General features: G+C 37.3%; 2 protein-coding genes across 3 annotated transcripts; both read left to right on the forward strand.

Moving 5' to 3' along the window:
* The first annotated feature begins 1437 nt into the window (after window positions 1–1437).
* atl3 (atlastin 3) lies at window positions 1438–17708 on the forward strand. 2 transcript variants are annotated; one of them, XM_056471672.1, is made up of 14 exons: window positions 1438–1475; window positions 3658–3885; window positions 4005–4139; window positions 6657–6761; window positions 6857–6907; window positions 8938–8994; window positions 9410–9502; window positions 9588–9726; window positions 10090–10217; window positions 10304–10360; window positions 10479–10550; window positions 11923–12114; window positions 14207–14446; window positions 16478–17708. In XM_056471672.1, exons 2-14 carry the CDS (start codon window positions 3682–3684, stop codon window positions 16544–16546), a joined length of 1542 nt encoding a protein of 513 aa, XP_056327647.1. In that variant the 5' UTR covers window positions 1438–1475; window positions 3658–3681; the 3' UTR covers window positions 16547–17708. The 2 variants fall into 2 exon arrangements, with proteins under 2 accessions (XP_056327647.1, XP_056327646.1); XM_056471671.1 differs by lacking the exon at window positions 1438–1475 and adding an exon at window positions 2275–2365.
* Window positions 17709–19880: 2172 nt separating this feature from the next.
* On the forward strand, window positions 19881–24958 carry cfl1 (cofilin 1). The gene is made up of 4 exons (XM_056471673.1): window positions 19881–19990; window positions 23031–23329; window positions 23530–23606; window positions 24023–24958. Exons 1-4 carry the CDS (start codon window positions 19988–19990, stop codon window positions 24139–24141), a joined length of 498 nt encoding a protein of 165 aa, XP_056327648.1. The 5' UTR covers window positions 19881–19987; the 3' UTR covers window positions 24142–24958.
* The last annotated feature ends 1038 nt before the right edge of the window (window positions 24959–25996 follow it).

The raw sequence follows: 25996 nt of genomic DNA on the forward strand, positions 1-25996 counted from the left end.
TAGACAAAGGAAATGTCTGTTGACCTCTGAGACAGCATTGTCTTGAGGCACAAGGCTTGGAAAGGTTACAGAAAAATTTCTGCTGCTTTGAAAGTTCCAATGAGCACAGTGGCCTCCATCATCCGTAAGTGGAAGATGTTTGGAACCACCAGGACTCTTCCTAGAACTGGCCGGCCATCTAAGCTGAGTGATCGGGGGAGAACTGCCTTAGTCAGGGAGGTGATCAATAACCCGATGGTCATTCTGTCTGAGCTCCAGCATTCTTCTGTGGAGAGAGGAGAACCTTACAGAACGACCATCTGTGCAGCAACCTCCAATCAGGCCTGTATGTAGAGAGGCCAGACTGAAGCCACTCCCTGCCTGGAATTTGCGAAAGGCATCTGAAGGACTCTCAGACCATAAGAAACTAAATTTTCTGGTCTGATGAGACTAAAATTGAACTCTTTGGAGTGAATTTGCTGTTTTATCAGCATGTCACAGAACATAAAAATACTAAATTATTTTATTACAAACTACAAAAAACAATTGTGCCACTCCTGGTGTCGCACTGCATTTGGGTGTATAATAGGGCTATAGATGTTTTATTAGTCTTCTAAATAAACACTACCATGTAGTCGTTTCAGGTGAATCATTCAGAAAGGTGACAGCATCCACAATTCGTAGTGACAACTTGGCGCCACCTACTGCCGGTTTTATAGTTTCGTGTTCTCTCTCACTAACATTCCTTCTGCTTATTCCCTGATTATCAGGGGTCGCCACAGTGGAATGATCCGCCAATTTAGTTTCATTTTTAGAAAACTATTTTAATTTTTCATTCATTCTTAGCAGCATTAAATAATCTGTGCATACCAATGCCTCCTCAGGCAATAATATCTGACTGCAGACTTGCATAGGCACACAATCTCATACATACAATCTCAGACACAATGGAGCTAGTGGCATCGCTGTGAAGGGTAGAGTTGGGTGCAGGGTTATGCCTAGCAGTACACTAGCAGTAATTTTGTAGCTGCCTGTCGCTCTGGGTGGCGATCTGCAGCAAACACATGTCTGTGTAGGTCTACAGCACAGAGACTACAACCAGCCTCTGAGCAAGCTGAGAGAGCATCAGGTATGCTCTACTGGTGCTCCTATTGGCTGTCGCTCAAGAAAGCCTCTCTTCATTTGCATAAAGTTGTAGTATTCTCAGCTTTGTGGCTAATAAATTATTTGCTAAATTAAAATATATTTTAATAGATTTAAACACTCAAAAATACATAAGATGATCTTCTTGGAGATATTTTTAGTCAAAATAGAAAGATACCCAGGAGATCATGCCTTTTTAAGCATCTTGTTAGCCTATCAGGATGTGCAGTCTTTAAAGGCAGACTATACCACAACTCCACCCAAACCTTAACCCTATCATTAATAGGCACAAGTATGTAGTACTTGTTAGTCAACCTGAAAGGCTGCGTGTAATTTCAATACACCACTTGCAGGTATGTACAATATTGATCATATTTGAATTAAATTTTGAATTTAATTGATCATCTGCCAAATGTCTTCATGAGTAGCAGCAAATGAATGGCAGCAAAAACAGTTTTATAACTTTAGTGTGCAGAACAAGCCTGTAAGTAGAACTAAAATATCACTGTAGAAATGGTTAATCATGAGTATGTGTTTTGACATAAATATTGAGGTTAATCTCTGCATACGGCAGCTGCTGTAGTGAGAGAGAGAGAGAGAGAGAGAGAGAGAGAGAGAGAGAGAGAGAGAGAGAGAGTGAGAGTGTTTATGGGTGGTTTTCTGCTTTGGATACACGAAAAGTGAAGGCTGCCATACAAGTGTGACTCATTGTGGAAAACCTTAGACACTCCCTGAATGCTCTGCAAAGTTATGGATGTTGTTCTCTTAAAAATAAAATAAAATGCGAATTGAATATTTACATACACATACAAAGTTAAGGATTGCATGCACCATTTCCATTTGGCATGATCTTACGTTTTTAAGGGCATAGGCATATTGAGAAAAACAATCTAAATTTGCATACATTTCTTGTTTTTATTAAGGCGATATTTTAATTTTCTTCAAAAGTGAGGGTTAAAATATTAGTTTTACACGTTTAGAAACGTACTCCTCTGATTGGACCATAAAAACAAACCTCGCTTGTTTAGCGAGTTTACGTTGGGTTCTCCTGGATGTTGTAGTTCTTTTGTTACCTGTTGACAGTTGAAATAAACGCAAATTTGGCATCTCAAGAAACTACATTTCCCAGCAACATCCGCGGTGGGACGGTCTTTGACGGATAAAGTTGTGTTTATTAAAACTGAAACGTTCATAATCTGAAACAGGACCAGTGGAAGTTTTGGAGTGTGAAGCGAAGGATAAGGTACTGGAATTAACTTTAATTGGTTGCTTTTAATAATGTGTAAGAGGGCTCAAAATACTTTTAACACGGCATACTTTGGGGGTTTCGTCCTTTTCTCTAATTTGTTGTCGTTTTGATTGAAACTCCTCCACGTATGGGGCGAGGTGGCAGTAAATAACGTTAGCTAGTTTAACATCAGCATGTTAGAGTTTATATTCTAGTCGTAAACATTAATATTTAAAAAAAGCTCATGAAATACACAACTTGTGGTTCGTATTATGGAAAATATTACATAAAAGACCTGGAATTAAGCCAGTTTGTTGAACAAGGAGAGGAGGTTCCCGCACGTTTCAGATTTACTCATGAATGTTTACTCAATTGATGAGACCCCGAACGAATTGTGAAGCAGCACTAGAAGCTTATCAGGTGTTTGTTTATCTTTATTATATTTGACAGAAGGTTGTTAAGTAGCAACTGCCACGATTCTAGTTGTTACTAACGTCACGTGGAAAGAAAGATTGCGGTAAAGTTGGTTTTATAGTAGCACATTCATTAAGTGACAACTTGTGACAGGCGCCCTATATTGTTTACCACATTACTTTCAATATTCGGTCTGAAATCACATCTAAGTATGACTTGAAACAACATTAGCACTGTTTTTATCATTGAGAACAGTGTTGTACTTTGATATTCAATTGTTGCTAATATGATTTATTTGGATTTGGCAAAGAATACTTACATTACCAAGGAGAAATTCTGAATATAAAGCCAAATTTACCTCGATGAAACAATGCATTACTACAAGAAACATTACTTATAATTATTCCATACTTTATTGGGAGACAGCCAGGAATTTCTTACATTTTTGGCATTTTTTTCCGTTACACAACTCGTTTCCACCTGTGTATTTTATTCCTCAGGGTGTGCTGATTCACATTCAGTTCTTAATAGCTTTGTGTGAATTAGTCTGTTTTTTTTAAGACTGATTCTAACTCGCTTGCCCAGTAAAACTGATTGAAACAATGAATCACATTCAAGCTTGGGATTCTGTAAGTGGAGAAAAGCACGCTTGAACCTTTCAGCTGGCTTGCCTCATCGCAGTTTCCCAACAAACCCTGCCTCGCTTGCCAACAGGGCCAGCACTGTCTCAATAATGCCTTGGAGAAATGCGATTTAACATGCTCTCTTTGAATTTTCCAAGCTTAGCTGATATTAACAGTTTAACTCTAAAGGTCGAAACAAATTGTGACGTGCATTGGAATATGAATGTTTTGGCTTATTTTATTGCTGAAACATTTTATTGTTGCCCACAGTAAGCGTGTGATATCGGACAGAGGATGAGGAGTGAACCTGGGCCAGTTCAGATTGTGACCGTCAACAAGGAGAAACACTCCTTTGACCTGGACACAGAAGCGCTCAGTCGGATTCTCTTGGTGCCTGAAGTTCGAGATAAGCATGTGGTCGTGGTGTCTGTCGCTGGTGCTTTCCGAAAGGGCAAAAGCTTCCTTTTGGACTTCTTGCTCCGATACATGTATAGGAAGGTCAGAAGGAAAAACCATACACTCAATATACAGCTCAATGCAACATACTCTGTCCAAATCATATATTTATAGGATGTCAGGTTTAATTTATTGACATGGCGTTATTTTGTGTCCTTCAGCCTGGTCAGGACTGGCTTGGGCAGGACAATGATCCGCTGACGGGTTTCTCCTGGAGAGGAGGATCAGAACCAGAGACCACCGGCATCCAGCTATGGAGTGAAGTTTTTGTTGTGCAGAAGAAGGATGGAAGTGAGGTAACAAACACTCAACAGAAGGCAGCTTAATAAATCACGTGCTCTTACTCATAATTGGGTGAAAGGTTTTACTGCCATTTTTTTTAATACCAGAAATTTTAAGTGTTCTTTGGCTTTTACTCGTACTCTGAGGTGTGCATACTATATGGAAGGTGTTCAGAACAAGAAGTCTTTAAAGGGATAGTTAACCCCAAAACAAAAATGTCCTCATCATTTACACACTCAAGTGCATATATATATATATATATATATATATATATATATATATATATATATATATATATATATTATATATATATATATATTATATATACTTTTATTCAGCCATCGACACCCAGAGTAGCAGCAAAACATACTATGGAAGTCAGTAGCTGCTGCTTTCCATCATTTTTCTGTAACAGAAGAAACAAACTCAAATGGGTTTAGAACAAGTGGAGTGTGATTAAATGACATATTAAAATTATTTTGGTGAACTATCTCTGAACAACACATGAAATTTGATTATGTCAAAATACACAGTTTGACTCTGCTGTGGAATTTTAATGGAAGTGATATAAAGTCTGATGTTTGCATACATATATTTTGATGTGTCATTATGATATTCTTCACAGATAAATAGACATATACTATGGAAATTAAATAAGGATAGGTTTTTGTTATGTTATAGTTTTGTGAGATCCGTGGTTTAGTACTTTGATTATATTCTAGATTATATTCTGAAAAAGAGGCTGAACTGTAAATGTGGTTTTGGGGAAGTGCTAAAAAGTGTGGGATACTGGTATACAAAACAATCTTTCTAAAGAAGATTTTTAAATTTGCGTAAATATTTCCAGTATTTTCTGTTCATATCTTAATGAAGAGACCAAAATATTGATATGGTAATCAAAGCTTTGCTAACAAACTACTCATGAGGGAGGGGTAATTGGTGATTTCCAAAAAAATCACATATGTTATTAAACCTTTAGAATTACCATATTTTGTCCATATTCTACAGAAGATAAAAATAGTAGTCAATAGTTACATAAAATAACAACACGCAAATAAAAAGCTGTCAGCCTTTCAATTCTTTTTTTCATTGGACTTCAGCCCCTGGGGTTATTACGCTAGATTAATGTAACCGCAATAATATATGTTGCAGCAGATTGATTGTTTAATTACATTAAAAATACGTGGGCCACGATTGAACATAGAGGACGATTTCCAAGTGGCGGTCTCCGAAATTAAACCAAGAGTAATTTTGTGCTCTAAACATGTTGCTCACCATTAGGCCTGTGTGATTAATCGAAATCGAATCGCAATCGCAATTTGAAACATTGCGTTTAGCTAATCGCAAGAGGCTGCGATATGAAATATAAATGTATAATTTCCACCACCCAGAGTAAATGCGTGACTGCCGTCTGTGTATGAGAATTTTACTCGCCAATTGAGTGAGCTCACTTTAATTTTGCCCAATCAGAATTGCGCAACCAAACTTTGCAGAACGCCCACAATAACAAAAGAAAAAAAGAAAACAAACAGGAATGTGCAGACAAGTGGGATAATGGTGTCTGTTGCTTCAGAAGCATTAATAGACAAAATAATATCAAAGAAAAACCATAATATGAGAATTTAGTAATATGAATAATTTGTAATATGGGAATATTTTAGTTTCAAAGTCACAGACACTGAACAAAAACGGGTCATTTTTAAGAGTATCTTATTTGTTTAATTATAGAATTTTTTTTCCCAGAATTTTTGCCATGGCATACAGATTATTGCGCTGAAGCTTGACTACAAAAATCAAATCTCAATCGCAATATCTGTAAAAAAAAAACATCTCAATTAGATATTTCCCCAAATCTCACAGCCCTACTCACCATTTTCATTAAATGAGGCTAATATTAAATTAAACATGAATAATGACTATAAAATATATATATTTATAGTTGTTAGACTGTTGCACTTTTCTTGTGTTGTCAACAAGCTTGTTTATATAGTTCCTATTGGTGTGTGTGCAGTGTTGTGTGCAATGTTTGTATGTTTATAACTACCTACGAGGATAGTGGGTGTCGTGAGTCACTGGAAATGTTATTTTGGGGGTCGCAAGCTGAAAGATTTGGGAACCTCTGCTGTAAATCATTAAGTGAAAGTCCTGACACTGGAGGTCATGCGTGTTTGAGATCTATGGTGTAATTGAAGAATTGAATTTTGAATGAGGAACTAAAGGAGTAGAAGTCAGCTTCACTTCCCTAGAAATTTACTATGAACGTTGCATTATGAACTTATTACTGTCTGAAATCTTATCTGGTAGTGCTTGTCGAGTAAGCAATCTGCACTTGCGCAAGTCCTGATTTCAGATTCATAGGTTCATGTTTCTGTGGAAATTCTGTCATTTCCACTCTGTAGTTTGCAATCTGTGAATCTGGTTAACGTGTTTCAGGAATGATTCTGTATGTTTTACATCACTTCCAGTCACTTTCTCTCTTATGATTTGAGAACTGTACTAAAGCAGAGCATTTTGTTCTTCTCTTTTTCTAGGTTGCAGTGCTTTTAATGGACACGCAAGGAGCGTTTGATTCACAGTCCACAGTGAAAGATTGTGCCACTATCTTTGCCCTCAGCACCATGACCAGTTCTGTCCAGGTTTCCACAACGCACCTTTAAAATCCTGTCATAAATGAACACAGAAAAAGACTGGAAATGTGTCAGAATTATAATACCTTCTTTTCTTTTTTTAGATTTATAACCTGTCACAGAATATTCAGGAAGATGATCTACAGCAACTTCAGGTTAGTCAGTTCACATCTACTCAAGAAAACCCCTATATATTTATATTTATTCTTATTTTTTATGTTTAAAAACATAAATGTTTAAAGTATTAATTACTTTAAACATAACATAAACAGTTGGAACGGTCAGTAATTTATTTGTATTATTATGTTTGTTTACAAAGGATCGAATAGCTAGTTTACTTTAGAAAAAGCTGCAAATAAATTATCAAACAGTTTAGCTTCTCAAAATTTATAGCTATTATAAAGAAACTGAATCAAGTTATCGCATCTCCTTAATCTTTTGTTCAATGTATAATTGGAACATTCTGATTGAAGGCCAGCAATTAAATCTCTCATTTAGATTTTTTATTTGATTACATGCAATAACAAAGGTGTCACTTTAAAAATGCACAGATCTATAATGAAAGCATTCGATTGCTTTCCTAAATTTTTATGCTCATTTAAGACAATTTGTTGTTTAAAAGAAAACCCACCAAGAATGACATATTTAGATGTTGTTTTTGTTATTATTATTATTATTATTATTATGATGATGATGATGATGATGATTATGTGTATATGTCTGTTCAAACCCAAAACCCAGAGTGTCCACTTTCGCTCCGCTTCAAATTGGCATGTACAGAATCTGTTTGGAAAACAGCGTCTATTTATCCCTATGTAACATGTCAGCTGACAGTCGTGCACCGCTACATAAACTGACTTTTTTAAGGGGTTGCATGGGAGGGGCAACAGTGCTTGTAATGGAAAAGAAGAGAATCCTGCCATTTTTATATTTATAGGGTCTATGCGGAAGTATACATAAGGACTTTTAATTTGCCAGTAACCTGGGTTATGCGCTTCCAGTGAACTGTATGCCATTACAAAATTGGCGCATTTAAGGTCTGTTTTCTTTAAAAATCAGCTATCTCCACTTGCTGAGTGATATCCGATATAAAGTGGGTCTCAGTTTGTACAAGAAGCACTGCATTAAATCAAAAATTTCCCCACCCATGTCTTTAAAATATAAACATTTATTTTTACCCCAGTATATTCAATGGAGCTTCTGTGCTAGCCTGCCGATCCTGATGGGCGCTTGGAGTAAGAGGGCTTTTTGTCTCGTTTTACGCTTGAGCAACTAAATTAATGTCAAAGTCTGTTTAACTGATTGTATTTTAATTACACTACAACATCAATGCTGTAAAAGAAACCGTATAAAATGGGAAAAAAAAGTCACATTAACCGTTCACCGGAGGTTTATCAGTATGGGAAGAAATACTAGCTCGGCATATACCATATTTCAAAGCGTTTTCATGCCTAAATAAAATAAAAGCACAGAAAAGATTCACATTTAAAAGCAAGGGGCGGCCCCTGGTGGTTTGGCGGTATGGGTTGTGTATAGGGAGGATAGGCTCTTTAATGTTTATTACCACCCTACATAGAAAGATTAAAGATATGGGAAAATATCTTTATGGGATGATAGCAGGATAAAATTGTAAAATATGGGAAAATCCAGGGAAAATCAGTTGGTTTGAGAGGCATGTTATAAATGTAGCATTATTGCAATATAGCTTTATTATTGCTTTAAAGCAAATCCCTTTATAGTAATTAACATAAAAAACACTGTCAGTGTTGTTTTTAATTCAAATTTCCAAGTCAAGGAGGGTGGAGTTCCAGAGTCAAATCTATCTAGTTTTACGTAATCACCACAAACTAAAGGTAGTTTAGAGGCATTTCCTTTTCCTGAAGGTTTGCTTCTGCAAACAGTTTCAGACACCAGAAATGGACTTTAACCTAATTTTGTGCTGAATTACCTGTTTTGATTTCTTTTGAAATATATCAGGATTGACCTGACTTGTTCTTGAGATTGTTCTTCAGCTGTTGTTTTTTTTCACAGAAATTATTGGGTTAAAGGTCATATTTATTATATAGTATATATTAATCAACTTTGGCTTTGATATAGCCTATGATTGCTGAAGCTTTGTCTTTTTTAATTTTTTATATATTTTTGTGTTTTTTGTAATTTATTTGTTTGACTTTTGTGTGTGCAGCTGTTTACAGAGTATGGCCGACTTGCTATGGATGAAATCTTTCTAAAGCCTTTCCAGGTATGAACACGCCTTGCTGATATTGACATTGTAGTTGTCTCTGTTTAACTTTGTGTCTGTGCGCACCAGTCGTGACACGTGCCTTTAGTGTATTTGTTTTTCAAATGTGTGGTATAAGTATTTGCCATTCATTCAAGTTCATAAGAGAGGTAACCTCAGGCCCTAAAAAAAGATCAGTGGTGGTGTGGTTTCAATATCATGTAGTAAGATTACTGCATTTATTTATATTCATCTCATTATATTTACATTGGTATCAAGAAAATCCACAGACCACACTGTCTGAATGCTCACTATAGATTGAACTGTAAACTGAATTTCAGAGAGCATCCGGACTAATTTTGCGTGTGTACAGTAAATGGTTATGCTTTCAAAATGTGTTTCGTTATTGTCAGCACAATTTTTTTCTTGCCCACAGTCGCTTATGTTCTTGGTCAGAGACTGGAGCTTCCCTTATGAGTACAAATATGGCTTCAATGGGGGAAGCAGTTTCTTGGACAAACGTCTGCAAGTATGTGACTAAGAGTGACTTGTATGATCTGTATGTTCAGTTGTGTGCATTTGTCTAGAGTGATCTCTCTCTCTTTCGTGTTCAGGTGAAGCAGTCTCAGCATGAGGAGCTTCAGACAGTGAGAGAGCACATTCACTCCTGTTTCACCTCAATTTCCTGTTTTCTCTTACCACACCCTGGCCTGAAGGTGGCTACAAGCCCTACTTTCAAGGGACAGCTGTGTGGTATTCATGTTTTACTACTCCTATTACACATTCTGCCTAGGGATGGGCACAAATACTTTGATAGAAGCCGTTGATTGTGTTAGCACAATTCAAAAGTAGGAAGTCTTTCAGTTTTACCAAATTATTATTATTAGCTGAACAGAAAGTTGTAAATATTTTACAATATTAGAAATGACATTGCCATTTTTGATCAGGTTCATGCATCCTTAATAAATTATTTGGGAAAAAAAGAAACTCTTACTGAACCCAATATGTAGTGCTCTACAGAATTTATTTTTGCATTTTCCATTTTGTTGTGCTTGTTATTTTGTGTCTCTTTTTTTATAACCCTTATCTAACAATCACACCATCCTGGATTTTCAGATGTGGCTCCTGAGTTTAAGGAAGGGTTGCGTGAACTCATTCCCAACCTGCTGAAGACAGATGATCTGGCTGTAAAGGAGATCAATGGGAATAAAGTAACCTGCAGAGGCCTGCTGGAGTACTTCAAGGTAAGCACACACCTGGCTTATTAACATCTTTGTCTTGATTCAGCTGTTTCTGTTAATTATTTTATTATTTCTGTCTAATTTGTCAGGCATATATAAAGATATATCAAGGAGAGGGCCTTCCACACCCTAAATCAATGCTTGAGGTAACATTATATGGTTTTATTGATATATGTTGTTTATTTGTGAGCTGTCACTAATTTGTTTTGTGACTTTTTTTATTTATTTTATTTTATTTTTTTAATGATGTTTTAATTCATTCAGGCGACAGCAGAGGCCAATAACCTTGCAGCTGTGGCCTCCGCTAAAGACCAGTACTACAAGAATATGGAGAAGGTTTGTGTGTTTCCTGGATTGTCGTTAGCAGCACTCTGATGTATGATAAGTACAGTTTTTATTAAAACATAAATGTGTACAGATGCTGAATGTTTTTTTAGTTTTAATGTAACATCAAGTCAGAATTACATAGAGGAAAAAACACTGTAAAGTTGTATTTCAAATGTAAAACAGGCTTCTGGTAGCTCCAAATATAATGAAACACTTACAGAAATTGTTAACATTAAAGTTTTACAACTAATCCTTTACAGCAGGGGTGTCAAACGTAGTTCTTGGAGAGCTGCAGCCCTGCACAGTTTAGTTCCAACACACTAAAGTCACAGGCACACGGCACTTTTCGCCCCCTTAGACTTCTATTTATATGCATGCGAATGCGACAGACTGGAAATGCAAGCTTGTGCGAGATTGCTGCACTGGAAAATTTAAGCTTGGTGAACTCTGAGCTGCGAAATCGCATCACGTGACTGCGTGAGACCAATCGAAGGTCAAAACATGACCTCTCTGTACAGAAATTTCAGATGTAGACCAATCGCTCACTTTTATGTCCGGTGAATCAAACAACACCGGTCCACCCCCTCCCTCCCTCAACACATTTATATTATATTTATATATACACATGCTGCTATTGTTTATTTAACTGCTATTAGATATATTAATAATTAATCCGCTCTTCATACAATTTATTAAGTTTTAGGCCTGTAGCCAAGGGGGGTCGGGTGGTTCGAAAGACCAAAAGTTGGATTAGTATTATTTTTGAATTATTCTTATTATTCAAATGGCCAAAGAGAACATGATTGAACCCTTTCTGCATGTCTAGGTTAATGTTGACAGCGCAATTGTTAATAATAAGTGGATTATATTATTGGTGGGGACATTTCTATGATCGGTGGATATTGGTGGGGATGCGTCCCCTCCGTCCACCCTTTATTTACGCCCCTGGTCAGAATTACCTGTAGGTTTTAAACAAGACTGACGGGCTTAATTAGATGTGTTTAATTTGGGTAAGTAAACTGCAAAGCTGTGGCCTTCCAGTTTGACACCTGTGCTTTACAGTGTTCAGAATAGAAAAAGGAGTAGAAGACCAGTATACATGCTTGATGGTAATTATATTTAAATATGACTGAAGTTGCTTTGCAATATAATTTGCATATGTATATTTATATTCATGGAAGTATGATGTATTTCCCACAAATTCTAAAAAATAATCGAATGTCAGGATTGATGAATTAAAGGCTGTCAATGTTGGCATTCATCACCTCTTGTATAATTCTCACAAATGTGCATTGTTCAAACTACTGACATATGCATTGGCATGCTGTTTCCAAACATAATTGATTGTTTATTTTTCATTGATTTTTCCCCTCACTGTTAGGTGTGTGGTGGAGATCTGCCTTACGTGGCCCCCGACTCACTGGAGGAGAAGCACCGTTTCTTCCTGCAGGAAGCCCTTCACCTCTTCTCCAGCACTAAAAAGATGGGCGGACGGGATTTCTGCTACCGCTATCAGGAGCAGTTGGAAAAAGAGCTGAAAGAGATGTGGGAGAATTTAAGCAAGCACAATGAGGTAATGTTAATGTGATAAGATTTAGCATCCGTGTTTGACAAACATATTTGCTTGCAGGTGAGAGTCTTAAAATGTCCTGTTCATACAGCAGCTCATGCATGCTGGCTTTAGGAATGTGCAACTGAATCAAGTCTGCGTTCTTTTCGACTTCTCATAGTGGCAACAACAAAACAAAATATCAGTTATGGTGACTTCCAGACTCATTCAAAGTTCAACCGATGCATGATTTCATTTGTAAGATCTTCAGCTGAAAGATTTTATACCTCAAGTGGAATGAGTGGATCTAAGGACGTACTCACACTAGGCCCAGTTGCCTTAAACCGTACCAGAGCGCAATTGTCCCCGCTCCCCTCTCCCCAGACGGCCTGCATTCACACTGCATTTTGCCTTCCGAGCCGGAGCACGCTTACGTTGTCGACGATGTGACTGTTCGGTTTAACAGGAAGAGAAGCGCTGAAGGTGCAGCTGTCGTGCAGCGAGGGATTTGTGTCTTTAATAAGCTATGACAGTTTGTGTTCATTGAAAAGTAAGCATGATTAATAAATCCATATGAAGCAGTCCCTTAAAAGGGGCGTTGCATCTTCAGTTTCGAACTCAGGGACGCTTGCACTCACAGTACAAACATACCTCGCCATAGCCCAAGCTAACTGAACTTTGGCACACCTCATTCCAACCAGGCCAGGGCAGGCCAACTGAACCATACCTGTGCCGATTCGGAGCACTCACACTTGTCTAACGAACCGGGAAATGCGCCTGGGTACAGTTCCGATAGCATAGTGTGAGTGCGCACTAAAGCTCATATCTGCATCTTTCCAAGCCGTTTCAACCTGATATTAACATGCATTCAAATGGATCACTTGTGACCACTGTTCAGATTTCATCAAGACTATTCCCTTTTATATTGTAACTTGCCATCTATATCAGTTTTTGCTGGAGTGCTTGGTGTGAAACATTAATGTCTCTTGATTGAAAAAAAACACCATGTTGCACAGCTCAAAATCAAGCAAAGGAAATTTTATTGGATTTCCACATGAGCCTTTACACTATGAAAGCAGTCTGATTAAATGGGTTTTCAAAAACCTCTGGAGGTGTTTGAAAATGGACAAGCTCAACTTTTAATCCTGGTAAACCTGTATTTGTGTTTAGCAGGGTTTCCACGGGTCATGGAATGAAATTGTACACGCTCTGACATTCCAGCTATTGAAAGTCGGGGAATTTATATATAATATAATATATTTTGTCCAAGTCATAGAATATCAAGGGTTTTTGTTCGTCACTTCAAATTGTAGTTTACATTTTATCAAAATGTTATTTTTCTATACCATATTTATATCATGCCATTTTGGCACCTATCATTATGGTTCGGCTATATTCCACGCTTCAGTCACTTAAGTAAATTTAATTTACAGACTGTACCTGTTAACTAAGGCTAACATACCAGGACAATATACGTTTTAAGAGCTTTGTCTTCAAAATAATACTTCAAGGACTGGGTGTTAAAAAGTATTGACAGGTGACGGATATGTAAATGACAGCTAAATGTAAAGTATGTAAAACTACTATTGAGCTATCAAATATGGAAGAAGGAGCACATGCAAACAGTACCTCAGATGCTATTTCTCCTGAGAAAATCTGAGGTAAATTATCTCTTGTTCTATTAGTGGCTATTAGAGTCATGCAAAAATACATTCAAGCTTAAACCATTTTAATATTGTCACCAGTTTAACAAATTCTAATGTTATATTGTTAATAAGCATAACAATAAGCATTTTTTATTTTTTTTTCATTCATTAGATGTGTCATAAATTCAGATTTTAGTCAGGGAATTTGATATTTGGGTTAAAGTGGGAACCCTGTTTAGCTTTGTCCATTTGTGATTGGATTGGCACACCTCAATACCAGATGCTGAAACCACACAAATAGAACTGAAACACTTTACAGGTTCTTGTGCAACACTTTGAAAAAGTAGTCCAGCACACTTTCATTCACACACCCTAATATTTGTTTGTCTTAAATTTCTAGGTTTGTTGAATATGACCGACGTTCTCAAACATTATATTTGTGTGACTTTGTACACTTTCTTTCTTTTCAGTCCAAGAATGTTTTCAGTGCTTTCCGGACACCTGCAGTGCTGTTCGTCCTGGTCTGCCTTCTGTATGTGCTGTCAGGAGTTATGTTCTTTATTGGCCTGGAAACTATTTCCTTTGCATGTGACTGTATAGTGGGTTTGGCCATGATCGCTATGCTGACCTGGGCCTTCATCCGTTACTCTGGCCAGTACAGAGAAGTAGGCACAGCCATAGACCAGGCTGCTGGAGTCATACTAGAGCAGGTAAGTACTTTTTTTTTTTCCGATAACTAAAGCCACATTCACACCAAGCATGATAACTATAAATAGATTTGCCTCCACACAGATGAACGATATCGATCTGTTTATTTTTAGATGATGCTTTTAATTAGGCGCTATCCCTTGAAACCAGCATGTACCCTCAGTGTGCTTTTACTGCATCTGAACATACTATTGAGCTTGTGACGTATAATCAATCTAATCATACTGAATTTAGCAATCATAGTCAGTTCTCCAGCATTTTCAAAGGCAACACAAAAACACTGAAACTAGAACTGGATTCCTGCAGTAAATTTATTTTATACTACAATTTGTCAGCATGAGTTTTCATGACATAAAATGTATTTTTTAGCATTATTACCCATGATATAACTAATTGTGTCCATGATAGTCATTATCTTTAAAGGGGTGGTCCACTACGATATCATATTTTAAACTTTAGTTGATGTGTAATGTAGCTGTGTGAACATAAACATCTCTGAATGTAATGCGCTCGAAGTTCAATGCAAAGGGGAACATTTGCTTTTACAGTATTAGCTTAGCAAAGCCTACAGTGAATGAAGTTTGGGGACTTCAAAAAAAATACATTCGGGTTAGTGAGTTCACAAATGCTTCAGGTTACGTGCATTCACCCCGTGCAGCAAAGGGGCGTGGCCAGAGGCGCTGTAATGTTATAGCAGAGAAAGCTAAAATGCCATCCAAACGCTGCTTTTCCACAGAGCTTCTTCTGGTTCTGTGTTTGGGCTGCCAAAGGACACAACACAAAGAGTTGAAGTGCTTACAGTTTAATTTTAATTGTGTTCCAGAGAATAATTAAATATATTGCTAGATGTTGTTAAAGGATAGTTTCCAGAATCTCTTCCAATTCAGTGCTGAATTCGGCTAAAAACTCTCGAAAGAAGGAGCAGCTCCAACCATAATAGACAAAGCTGTGGATTGTGAGCCACAACCTGTAGGTTTTTTTTGTTTGTTTGTAAAATTGATCTATTACATGCAGTTTCTAGCGCTAACGAATGTTAGTATGTTGTAGCGAGGACGTAAACAACAGGAAATGCTGTTTGGCACCGTTAATAATTTAGCTAGAAATCCATATTTATCCGTCAAACTGCTGTAAACACCCACAATCTTCACCAGCGCTGCAGTGTCTCTCTATGTAGCCGCTTTCTGTGTGTTCTACATCACAAATGATGAACTCTCAAATGATATGCAAACGCTTCATACTACTTGCACATGCTTATTCTGAATATATGTGAAAGACACTAGTCAGATTTTATTTTAGAGAGCAGGCATGAGGTTCATCTGTGTCCTTTTTATTTTCTGTGTGATTCAGGCTCAAACTGATATTGCTAACAGCTACTCTGACTGACAGTATTTACACAGAAAAGGCACCGCCCATGCGACAGACTGAACATGATGCTTTCTGGTGACGAGGAGTCAATCCACGAATCACAGCACGTTATGTTAGCTGACCGATTAGAGCCTCTTGAGGACAGGCTTTCGGAGGAACTAGGAAATATGACAGTCGTTTTCATGTTAGCTGAGTAGCAGTATATAGTTAAAGGAAGATGTATGAAAAAATAATGTGATTTATTATTTTTATTTTTTATTTATTTATTTATTTGAATGAGCACACATTGCTTTGCATCTTATAAACACAACCAAGCCATAAAAAACACTCTGGACCACCCCTTTAAATAATATTTTAAAAGAGGGCTTAACATTAAGAAGTGTACTTCTCTATAGGGTTGTCTGTCTCTTTACATTGCATGAGGCCTTGAATTTTCAATGAAATCTGACTGGCTGTCAGTGTTTTGTTTATCAGCTAGGAAAAATCATTTTAAAAATGACCCCAATATTATAATTTCTCTGTATCTTTATCATAGTGGTGTGAACTTTGCTATTCTTTGACACTCACTGATTTTTAGAAATATATTGTTACAGTTATTGTGCTTGGTGTGAACAGCCCTTAAGGGATTGTCAATTCTGATTATTTTTTTTGTTTTTTTACCCCTTCAGGCCACAGATGTGTTAAACAAGACAAGAAACCAGGGTCAAGTGGCTGCGCAGCAGAAGAAAAACAGATAGCTTATCAGTCAAAATGAAGATGCCAGACAAAAAAAAAAACAATGTACAAACTGCACAGACGTGACCAATAATGATACCAAATAATGCGCATCTCCAAACATAGCACTTAAATCTTTACTTCTAATCCAGGTTGACTGATTGTCAAAATATCTTACAGCAGATGTTTAAATATCGACATAAATATGAATATTTGACCAAATATCACAAACCAGCGGTTGGCTCTTCAGGGACAGGTAAGGATTTAGCACAAGGGCTAAACTCTCCACAGAGCTGCATTAAGTTTACAGTTGTTCATTCCAGTACAGCCAAAGACTTGTCCTCTGTAGCCGGTCAGGGTGGTGTAACTTTAGGATTGCACTTCGTAGGCATGTTATCTGTTCTTTTTAGCCAGGAATATCTTTGCACATGAACTGCCATTACTTAAGGCTTAAGCTTGATCTGCTGTTTAGTATTAAAAGTGTAGCTACATTATTGTGAGAGCTTTGTTTTATGATCTCTGTACCAAACTGTGGCCTTCTATCCATTCCATCTTTCCATCTATGTATGATTTCCATTACAAGTCCTGTCAGTAACTTGTTTCCTTTTATTCTGGGCTTTCAAAGTTTGTGGACTGGTCCTGTTACTGTACACGCTATTTTAACTGCCGTCATGTTGTTTGGGTGTTCAAAACCATCCTGACTGTTTCTTAAAGTAGGACTAAAAGGATTGATAGAAAAGCCAATCTCAACTATTTAATGTTGTCCTAATGAAAGCTCAGCTAGTGCACTTTTCTGTGATCAGGTTTATATTTGTATATCATATTAGATAATGCCAGATTGTTGGATTGATCTGAGCACTGTTGCATCTTATTACTTTCCATTTTATGTCATATCACATTCCTGTTCATTCGTGTGTATACCTGGAGAATTTCCAGGCCTATGAAAGCATTTTAAAGACAATATGTTGTGTCTGTGTGGTGATGTTAATTGTTGCATTCCTCTAGAGCCTCAGTTTTGGGAGCTTTGATTGTGTTCTGGATCTCTTCACAGTTTCAAGTTCAGTGGACCTGCCTAATCTGATATACTAGGGGTTGCTTTCTGTCCCTGCATATCATTTTACTGTTACACACACACACACTTTATATATATCTCCCCCCAAAATAAAGCTACAAGTATGCAATGCACTTTATGGGTCTTGTTTGTATACAGATAAATGCCAGTGTTTGTACAGCAGGTGTCAGCATTGATTTGAACTAAGAACAAGATCCGTTTTTCAGTGAGGACCGACCGTAAGTATACACAATCACATTTTTGACCAACCACTCATTTGCGTGAACAAAACGATTGCCTTTAATTCATCTTTCGTTTGTCTATGTCAAATTGTAGCTAAATCTTTGCCGTTTGGGGAGCAGGATGTTCTTCCTCTTCGTAGTTTCATCCGTCTCTTCTGTTCACCGCTCCCTCTAGCGCACGCACAGAGAATTTTTCCTATAGAAACGAAATGTCCTTGTTTCCTTATATGGCGATCGGAGTCGCGAGCCGCCTGATGTGCGCGGCTTTGGCTGAGGCGCGTTCACGACAGTCACCATTTGCTTCCTTATTTGGAAGCGAGTTAAGCGAACCTTAAAAAGGGGCAGAGACGAACACAAAGGGTTAGACTGAGGCTCAGACAGCAGCGAGGCACTAACCATTGCTACACTTGACGAAATGTGTGTGTTTGCACTGCAGAATTTAGCACTTTAACAACGCTTTCCTTCTGACGTAGCACATGCTTGGGGTAGAAAGCTCCACCACAAGGATTTCAAAGACGTAAAAACGAAATGTAATCTATAAATAAAACATTGCTGCTATATATATATATATATATATATATATATATATATATATATATATATATATATATATATATATATATATATATATATATATATATATTTGTATTTAAGGAGCTAAACAAATTATATTTTACTTTAATTTTCTAATTGAAGCATGTATAAACGTTTTGGTTACATGTGTATAGAATAATAAATAAATATTATTAATATAATAATAAATATATAATTTTAAATATATGTGTGTGTGTCTGTTATGTAGATTAAATATGTAGACAATGATGTTTTTAAAATCGGAATTCATAGAATACATTTTTCTGTATGTATTTATTAAAAATTTATTTTTTAAATGTAGATTTTCCATGTTATTACTTATGACTAGACTTAACACATATTACACAACCAAAATCGTTTAGGTTTAAAGTCCTGTCATAAGTAATAATATGGATAATCTATATTTAACAAGAAAGTTATTACACGTTTTAAAACTGTGTTCTATGAAATAACACATATTACACAACCAAAATCGTTTAGGTTTAATTTCATAGAACACAGTTTTAAAACGTGTAATAACTTTCTTGTTAAATATAGATTATCCATATTATTACTTATGACAGGACTTTGTATATATAGAACTATGGGGAATAAGAGGCCATTTGCTATATTTAAGTTTCTCTAGATTTTAAATTTATATAATGTTTTGAATAAAATTACATTTTTGATTAGTTCTACAATGGTAGTAACATTTTATGTTCACTATATATATATATATATATATATATATATATATATATATATATATATATATATATATATATATATATATATATATATATACACACACACACACACACACACATACACAGGTGAAATCAGAATTATTGCCACCTTTTGAATTTTTTTTTTTTTTTTTTTTTTAGATATTTCCCAAATGATGTTTAACACAGCAAGAAAATTTTCACAGTATGTCTGATCATATTTTTTCTTCAGGAGAAAGTCTTATTTGTGTTATTGCAGCTAGAATAAAAGCTTTTACATTTTTTTTTTTTAAGTTTTTAATTTTTTCAATCCATTTCAAGGACAAAATTATTAGCCCCTTTAAGCTATATTATATATATTCGGCGAATAATTCTGACTTCAACTGTAAATACACAATGTTTCACAAAAGTTAAGAAAGCAATATTTGGTGGAAGAACCCTGATTTTCTGATTTTTAATTGGCTACAAATAAAAACAATTGTTATTTTGACCAATTACCATTTCCAGAAAAAAATAATTATCTAAATCACAAGTTTTATATGATTTTTATTTTCTAAAATGTTAGAAATTTTAAAATAACAGGGAAAACATTTTACTCAAACACATACCTAATGAATCTTTATTTTTGCATAGACCATGAGGGAAAAAATGATACATTTTTAATATACCAACGAAAAATTGTATAGAAAATCCTAGAACTCCAACTCCCATAACCCCTCAACAAGCGCGTGACACGGACGCTCGCTCCCGTCTGCCGCACGGGAGCGCGCAAAAGGGCGCGCCCGAGTGTTGTATCAAGTGTGCGAGACCGAGGGACTGCATCACAGCTCATTCAATTCCAATCCAGACGCCGACTAGTACAGAGACACAGCCATGGTAAGTTTGCATTTAAATCATTTTTACTGCTATCCCTGATATGTTTTAAGTGTTTAACTACTATTCAGCGGTCTTTGTTGGTTATTTTTTAATTTAAATGTGATTGAGTAATCTTAGAAACAAATCTGTCAATTAACGCCTCCACCGACCGTAGCTGCAGGATATGATAAGTAGCGTTGATTGTTAGAAAAACATCTTTATTGGCCACTGTGGCAGAGAGCTCCGAGCGCGTTTGTTTGTCCGCGGTAATAATCTCGCGGCTCGGCGGTCTGACTGCGCGTGGCCTTCAGCTACTCGGATGCGATGAGATTGGCAAAAACGAGACCCAAAAACAACTGGCGCCATTTCCCCGCTCAGCCTCCTTTATTTCCGTGCGTCCAGGCCCAGGAAAGGCCTTGACACTGCATGTAGGCCCTGCTCCACAGACACGACTGGACCGCACCGAGATATTAGGAAAGGCAGTGAATAAACCAATGGCCGCCGGCCGCGTGTGCGGTTAACTGCGTTTTCACCGGCCAAATGAAGCGCTTTCTCGACCCTGTCCTTTGTCTGAACATTGCCATCCGTCAGAAAGCACCATCGCTCGCATTTGCCGCACCACCGCGGCTGCGGGCGGGCGTGAAAACGCAGATTATTCCCTTTTAAGGCCGAATCCTCGCATGTTTATACTACGTTTTTGGTCTCTCGAACGGGTTCATTTTGCGGATATTTGGCACACATGCACGAACACCGCAATCGTGGCCCCACCCTAATTCTTGATGCACAGATGGTGTTGGTTATTTCTTTGACCAAAAAGAGGAATCGACGGGGACCGTGTATCAGGTTGATTTTTAGGTGACACATTATGAAATAAGCGCGCTGGGTGGCAGGCGGCCAACTTAAAAACCGTTACTCGTGCATTTGCGTGTCGTTAGGCGGCGCGTGCACCGACTACTCTTCCTGGTTGGATGCAACTTTAATAACGTCGCGTAAATTGTTTTGCGTTTTATCATCCTCAAAGTATTTGTAACGTCTGTTTGAGATGAGCACGTGACTGTTTTTTGCGTGTGTCCTGTGACTATTTAGGTGCTTCTGTTTCCCTTTTTTTCTCGAAAGCGCAGCTAAGTCGACTTGCTTCTGCACACACACACACACACAGAACACTTGTGAAATGGAAGGGAAATGGAGATTATGCCGCGTGTAGGCTGAAGGAAATGCCGGTTCCGGTGCACGCAGTCTCGGTATGCGAGTCGCAAGGACCATATGCAACGTCACAGACCGCAAACGACGTCAGAATCTCTGTTTGTGAGGCATGTGACGAGATGCGCAATGCAAGAAACATTATAAACGCATAAAGTGTCTCTTCATTTGAGGGCCCGCGACGTCACGTTTCCTGTATCACAACACTTACTCATTTCTCACTGTGGGTTTCACTTCTCAGTGGACGTGGATGATTTACCCGCAGTGTTCGTGCCCTTGCACTCAAACTTCGGACCTTTGCTCTTTCATTGTTTATGGCTCTTACCTGACACGAATGCCTTAAGATTGAGTCTGGGTGTTTCAAAGTAAAAGTGTCCTATACTGCTGTCTATTTTAATAATTTAAGTGTTTTGAGGTGATTGTGTTGAACTTATTTAACGTTAGCACTAGTTATCCATTTATTAGCACTGATCATAGAGCGATTTCATCTTTACATTTTAACATTTAAAAGGAGCTCTTTAAGCTAAATACACTTTGTTTTCAGTAATTCCAAAACATTTTTAAAATTAAACTTTAGTTTTACATATTTAAGTGTAAAAAAAAAATGTATTTTTAAATGTTAAATCAGCGTTTGAGTTCATTCCTGCAGAATGAGATTAGTTTTTCCTTTCATTTCCATTGCAGTCATTTCTGACCACAGGCATTTGTTCATAATCATTTAATCTTTTCAAGCTGTCTACCTTTTTTAATGCGTTTACATCGCAAGTGCTAAACTTTTACAAAGCTATCAAGTCATTTGACCAAAGTTCACCAGGGGGTCAAAGGAGTATTCATGAACTATCTTAAACGAGGTTCATGCTATCATCTAGAGTCATTCTGTAGTGAGCATTAAATGCTGACAAAGGTCATGGTAATAATTGGTCAAAAGGTGTGGGATTCCCACTTCTCCTTTAGGGCTTTTAATGCCCCATTTCTTTCACTGTTTCATAATGAAGCTTCTTAACACGTTCCTTTGATTCACACCTTAAGCAAACCCGGATCCACCCTTCAGTTGTGCGTTTCCTGTAAGTGGGCCGCAAGCTTCTTGTGTCCACCATTTCATACGCACTAAAAAACAAAAGTTTAGGTTACTGCCAGCGTCTGCTCTTAGTATAATCTTATGAAGCGAAATCTTGAATGTTTGTTTATGCCTATTCAGCATTAGCCACTGATCCCTGTTTCTAATGGAAATCAGAGGACCTGGGTAGGTTTATAGGACTGGTGTGACTGAAGCCATTTTGATTTTTCACAGAGGAATCATTGTTTTGTGATCTCCCAGGGTAGATGAGCTGTGTAGGGTTGGTTTTTGTTGTGTGTCCACTGCTGTTGAGCTTTTTTAGTCTCATGTGAAGGTCTTGCTTTTAGTCAGACCCTCGGTGTGAATTTCGTCAGTGCTTATGAGGAAGTTTCCCAACGTTACTTCTGTTCTGATGTGTTGGAGCGTATCTGAGATGTCGTGTGACTGTTGAAAGAATGGTGCCTTGTTTAAATCAGCCGCTTTTTTTTTTCGTCTGTAAGGGGAAACTAAATCCTTGCAATGATTAATTTTATCCTAAATGTTATTGAAGTTGTTCCTCGTCTCCACTGCCCTTGAAGTGTTCGGTTCAGTTTCTCCTTTGTCAGGGTTTTTCTGTTTAGTCATTTCCATCTTGCGCTGCAAAACCTGCCGGCCTAGTAGTTTAAATTCAGCCAGATGACATCCCAGTATCAAGTTCAGTCAAAAGGGCAGCCGGTCTAACAAGAGCAGACGAATCTGATTCAATCACTGCATCGTATTTATCCATCCTTGCTCAACTCATCCTCTCTCTCTGGGTGTTTGCAGGCCTCCGGAGTTACAGTGGAAGAGACTGTGTTGAAGGTCTTCAACGAGATGAAGGTCCGCAAGGCTCACTGCAACGAGGAGGAGAAAAGCAAGAGGAAGAAGGCCGTCATGTTCTGCCTGAGCGAAGACAAGAAGCACATCATCATGGAGGAGGGTCAGGAGATCCTGCAGGGCGATGAAGGAGATCCCTACCTTAAGTTTGTCAAGATGCTTCCTCCCAATGACTGTCGCTACGCTCTCTATGATGCCACGTATGAGACTAAAGAGACCAAGAAAGAGGACCTGGTTTTCATCTTCTGGTACGTTATCGCTCCTGTTTATTTCATTTTTTTTTTTTTTTTAAGGTCTACCTTTTCCACCATGCATTGAGTGTTTAGCTGGTTTTCTGGTGTGTTTGATCGTGGTTGGAGCTGAAGGTAGATCTTCATAAGCAGGATTGATGGACACTTGTTGAAGTGTTTGTGAAAAGCATGGGCTGATCTGTTGTTGTGTTACTCAGGGCCCCAGAGAGCGCTCCACTCAAAAGCAAGATGATCTACGCCAGCTCCAAGGATGCCATCAAGAAGAAGTTCACAGGTAATGCCGTCCATCAACATGTTTATTACTTGAGTTAATGTATAATTCATGCATTTGAATGTATTGAAAGTGGATTTGAGTTAATATGTATTATAGTTAAATTTGCTCAGTTACATTAAGTAATTTTTACATTGTATTATTGTAATTGTTGTTTATTATTTCTATTATTTTTCTGCCTTGTAATTTGCTGTGCAGGAAAAACGCAGCATGAATATGTAGATTTGCATATTTAGTAATTGTTTTTGTGTGTGAGATATATATATATATATATATATATATATATATATATATATATATATTCAAATAAACTACATTAGTGCATTTTAAATGAGTGTATCTGGATTAACAAATTTACAATTTAATTATCTTTTGAGCTTTTAAAACTTAAATTCAAGTTTATTTATTTTGTTTTCTAGGTATTAAGCACGAGTGGCAAGTGAATGGTATGGACGATATCAAGGACCGAAAGACCCTTGCTGAGAAGCTCGGGGGTGCATCGGTGGTGTCTCTGGAGGGAAAGCCTCTAAACGATTGAGGCTGACACATTTCAGGGGTTTAGCTGTTCATTCCAACATGGGTAGGGCAGATGGGCACAGCACACCACTGTTCGTGGGCCACGGGTGGGTTAATGTGGGTGGGGAGGGTCGGGCAAAAGTGACAGTCTCCAAACTCCACACGACGAAGGATATAGGCTGTCATTCCAGTTCACACATACAATGAACAAAAACACAAAAGAGAAAAAAAAAGATCTTAAAAGACAAAAATGAAGGATGATGATTATAAAAACAAAGTAATATAACTGTAAATGTGTACTGGCAGGTTTTCCTCCTTTCTGGGTTCCATAAGAATGTCAAAGTGTGAGACTGAGACGGCAGCCATTATAATTCAGCTATACAACATACTGTTTGTTCTTAAGATTTAGGTTTTTTTTTTTTTTTTTGCCAAACGTCTAGTTAAGTTTATTTTCTAATTATGTGTGTGTTGCGACTAGGTATAGTACCAAGTCACACAATGTTATCGGACCATTCTGGGAACACAATCTACTCCCCTTCCCCTCTTATTTTATTTTTGAGCTCACAAGTCATTTTAATGATTCCATCTGATTTAAATCTTTCCAAATGTTGTCAACCATGGCACTGGTGTCAAGAAATTGTACACATTCCTTCTACCTGTATAATCTGGGACCTAGTGGATGAGTGGTCTGTTGAAAAATTTGGATGGAAGGACACGTATGAAATTTAGATGGGGAGAGCGATATATTTGGGCAGCCTGTGTACAGAGCTTTGAAGGATATTGGTCAGTGGATGTTTTGTATCGTCTCCTTATCTCTAATAAAAAAAGCACTAAATGACTCTGCTGTGTTACAACTGGTTTCTTTGTTTCTTCATGTTGGGAGAGTTTTGTGATGGGGCTGTAACTTTGTCTTTTTTGGCCCTGGTTGAATCTAATTTTGCTCTTAAGTTCAAGTTTTGAGTCCATATGAGTTGATCTTTTATATTGGTTTATAGACATCTGCTTTACATTTGTGTCTGGATATTGTGCATTTGTTGCTGTTTTATCAGTGTTCAGCATGGTTTATGCACTGGTATATGTGATGGTTTGCAACATTCATAAAGTTTCAAATGGATCCAAACAAAGAGACTCTGATTGTTGTCATCCTGGATTTGACGAATGGATGCGTTGGGGATGCAGCTGGAAAAATGAGCAGCTAGTAATGCAGTTGTAATGTAGAAACTCTACCTAATATCAAACATTTATTTCTATTCAGCTTATTTTCTATTCCGCTTCAGGGTTTCAGTAACACATCGACCTGCAATCTACCCAAGATTTAAAAACAAATTAAGCGCTTTAACATTTTATATTTATTAAAATGAAATGTTTTCCTGCTCTAGCATGTATGCAAGAGACCATTTTTATGCAAAGTCACATAGAGCTGCATAATGCTAATATGTAGGTGTGTGTTTAGTAAGCAGAATGAGTGAAACGAACTTCAAGCTGGTAGTCATCGTTTATTTGGCTAAAATGCTACAAGAATTTCAGGGAACCGTTTTAAGAGACTGTTGTTTGTGAAATGTTATGCTACACTTGAATTTGTTTCCTGAAAAAAAAAATACTACGACCAAAAATCCCGAGTTTATTCGACTGAGTGAACCGTGAGCTCCATCGCACAGCCATGTTGTGAAGACTCAATGTAAGGTGCACAAAATGTAAACCAGTGGAGGGCGGTAGAGAGCTACTAAAATCCTTATGAAAACAACGGTTTGAACTACTCTTCAGATATATCTTAAGTTGAATTACAAAAAAGCCACACGTAGCAACTGTACCACCAAACTCACATACTTTGAGTTTTTTTTCTGTAAGTGTACTAGTAGTTGGAGTTGTAATAATAA

The sequence above is a fragment of the Danio aesculapii genome, chromosome 14, assembly GCF_903798145.1.
Source record: "Danio aesculapii chromosome 14, fDanAes4.1, whole genome shotgun sequence".
Taxonomy (NCBI): Eukaryota; Metazoa; Chordata; class Actinopteri; order Cypriniformes; family Danionidae; genus Danio; species Danio aesculapii.

Coding starts and splice junctions, on each gene's coding strand:
- cfl1 (XM_056471673.1), top strand. Junction 23,330..23,529: donor GACCTGGTTTTCATCTTCTG/GTACGTTATCGC, acceptor TGTGTTACTCAG/GGCCCCAGAGAGCGCTCCAC. Junction 23,607..24,022: donor CATCAAGAAGAAGTTCACAG/GTAATGCCGTCC, acceptor TTTGTTTTCTAG/GTATTAAGCACGAGTGGCAA.
- atl3 (XM_056471672.1), top strand. CDS start 3,682: ATGAGGAGTGAACCTGGGCCAGTTCAGATTGTGACCGTCAACAAGGAG. Junction 9,503..9,587: donor TCTTGGACAAACGTCTGCAA/GTATGTGACTAA, acceptor TTTCGTGTTCAG/GTGAAGCAGTCTCAGCATGA. Junction 14,447..16,477: donor CTGGAGTCATACTAGAGCAG/GTAAGTACTTTT, acceptor TTACCCCTTCAG/GCCACAGATGTGTTAAACAA.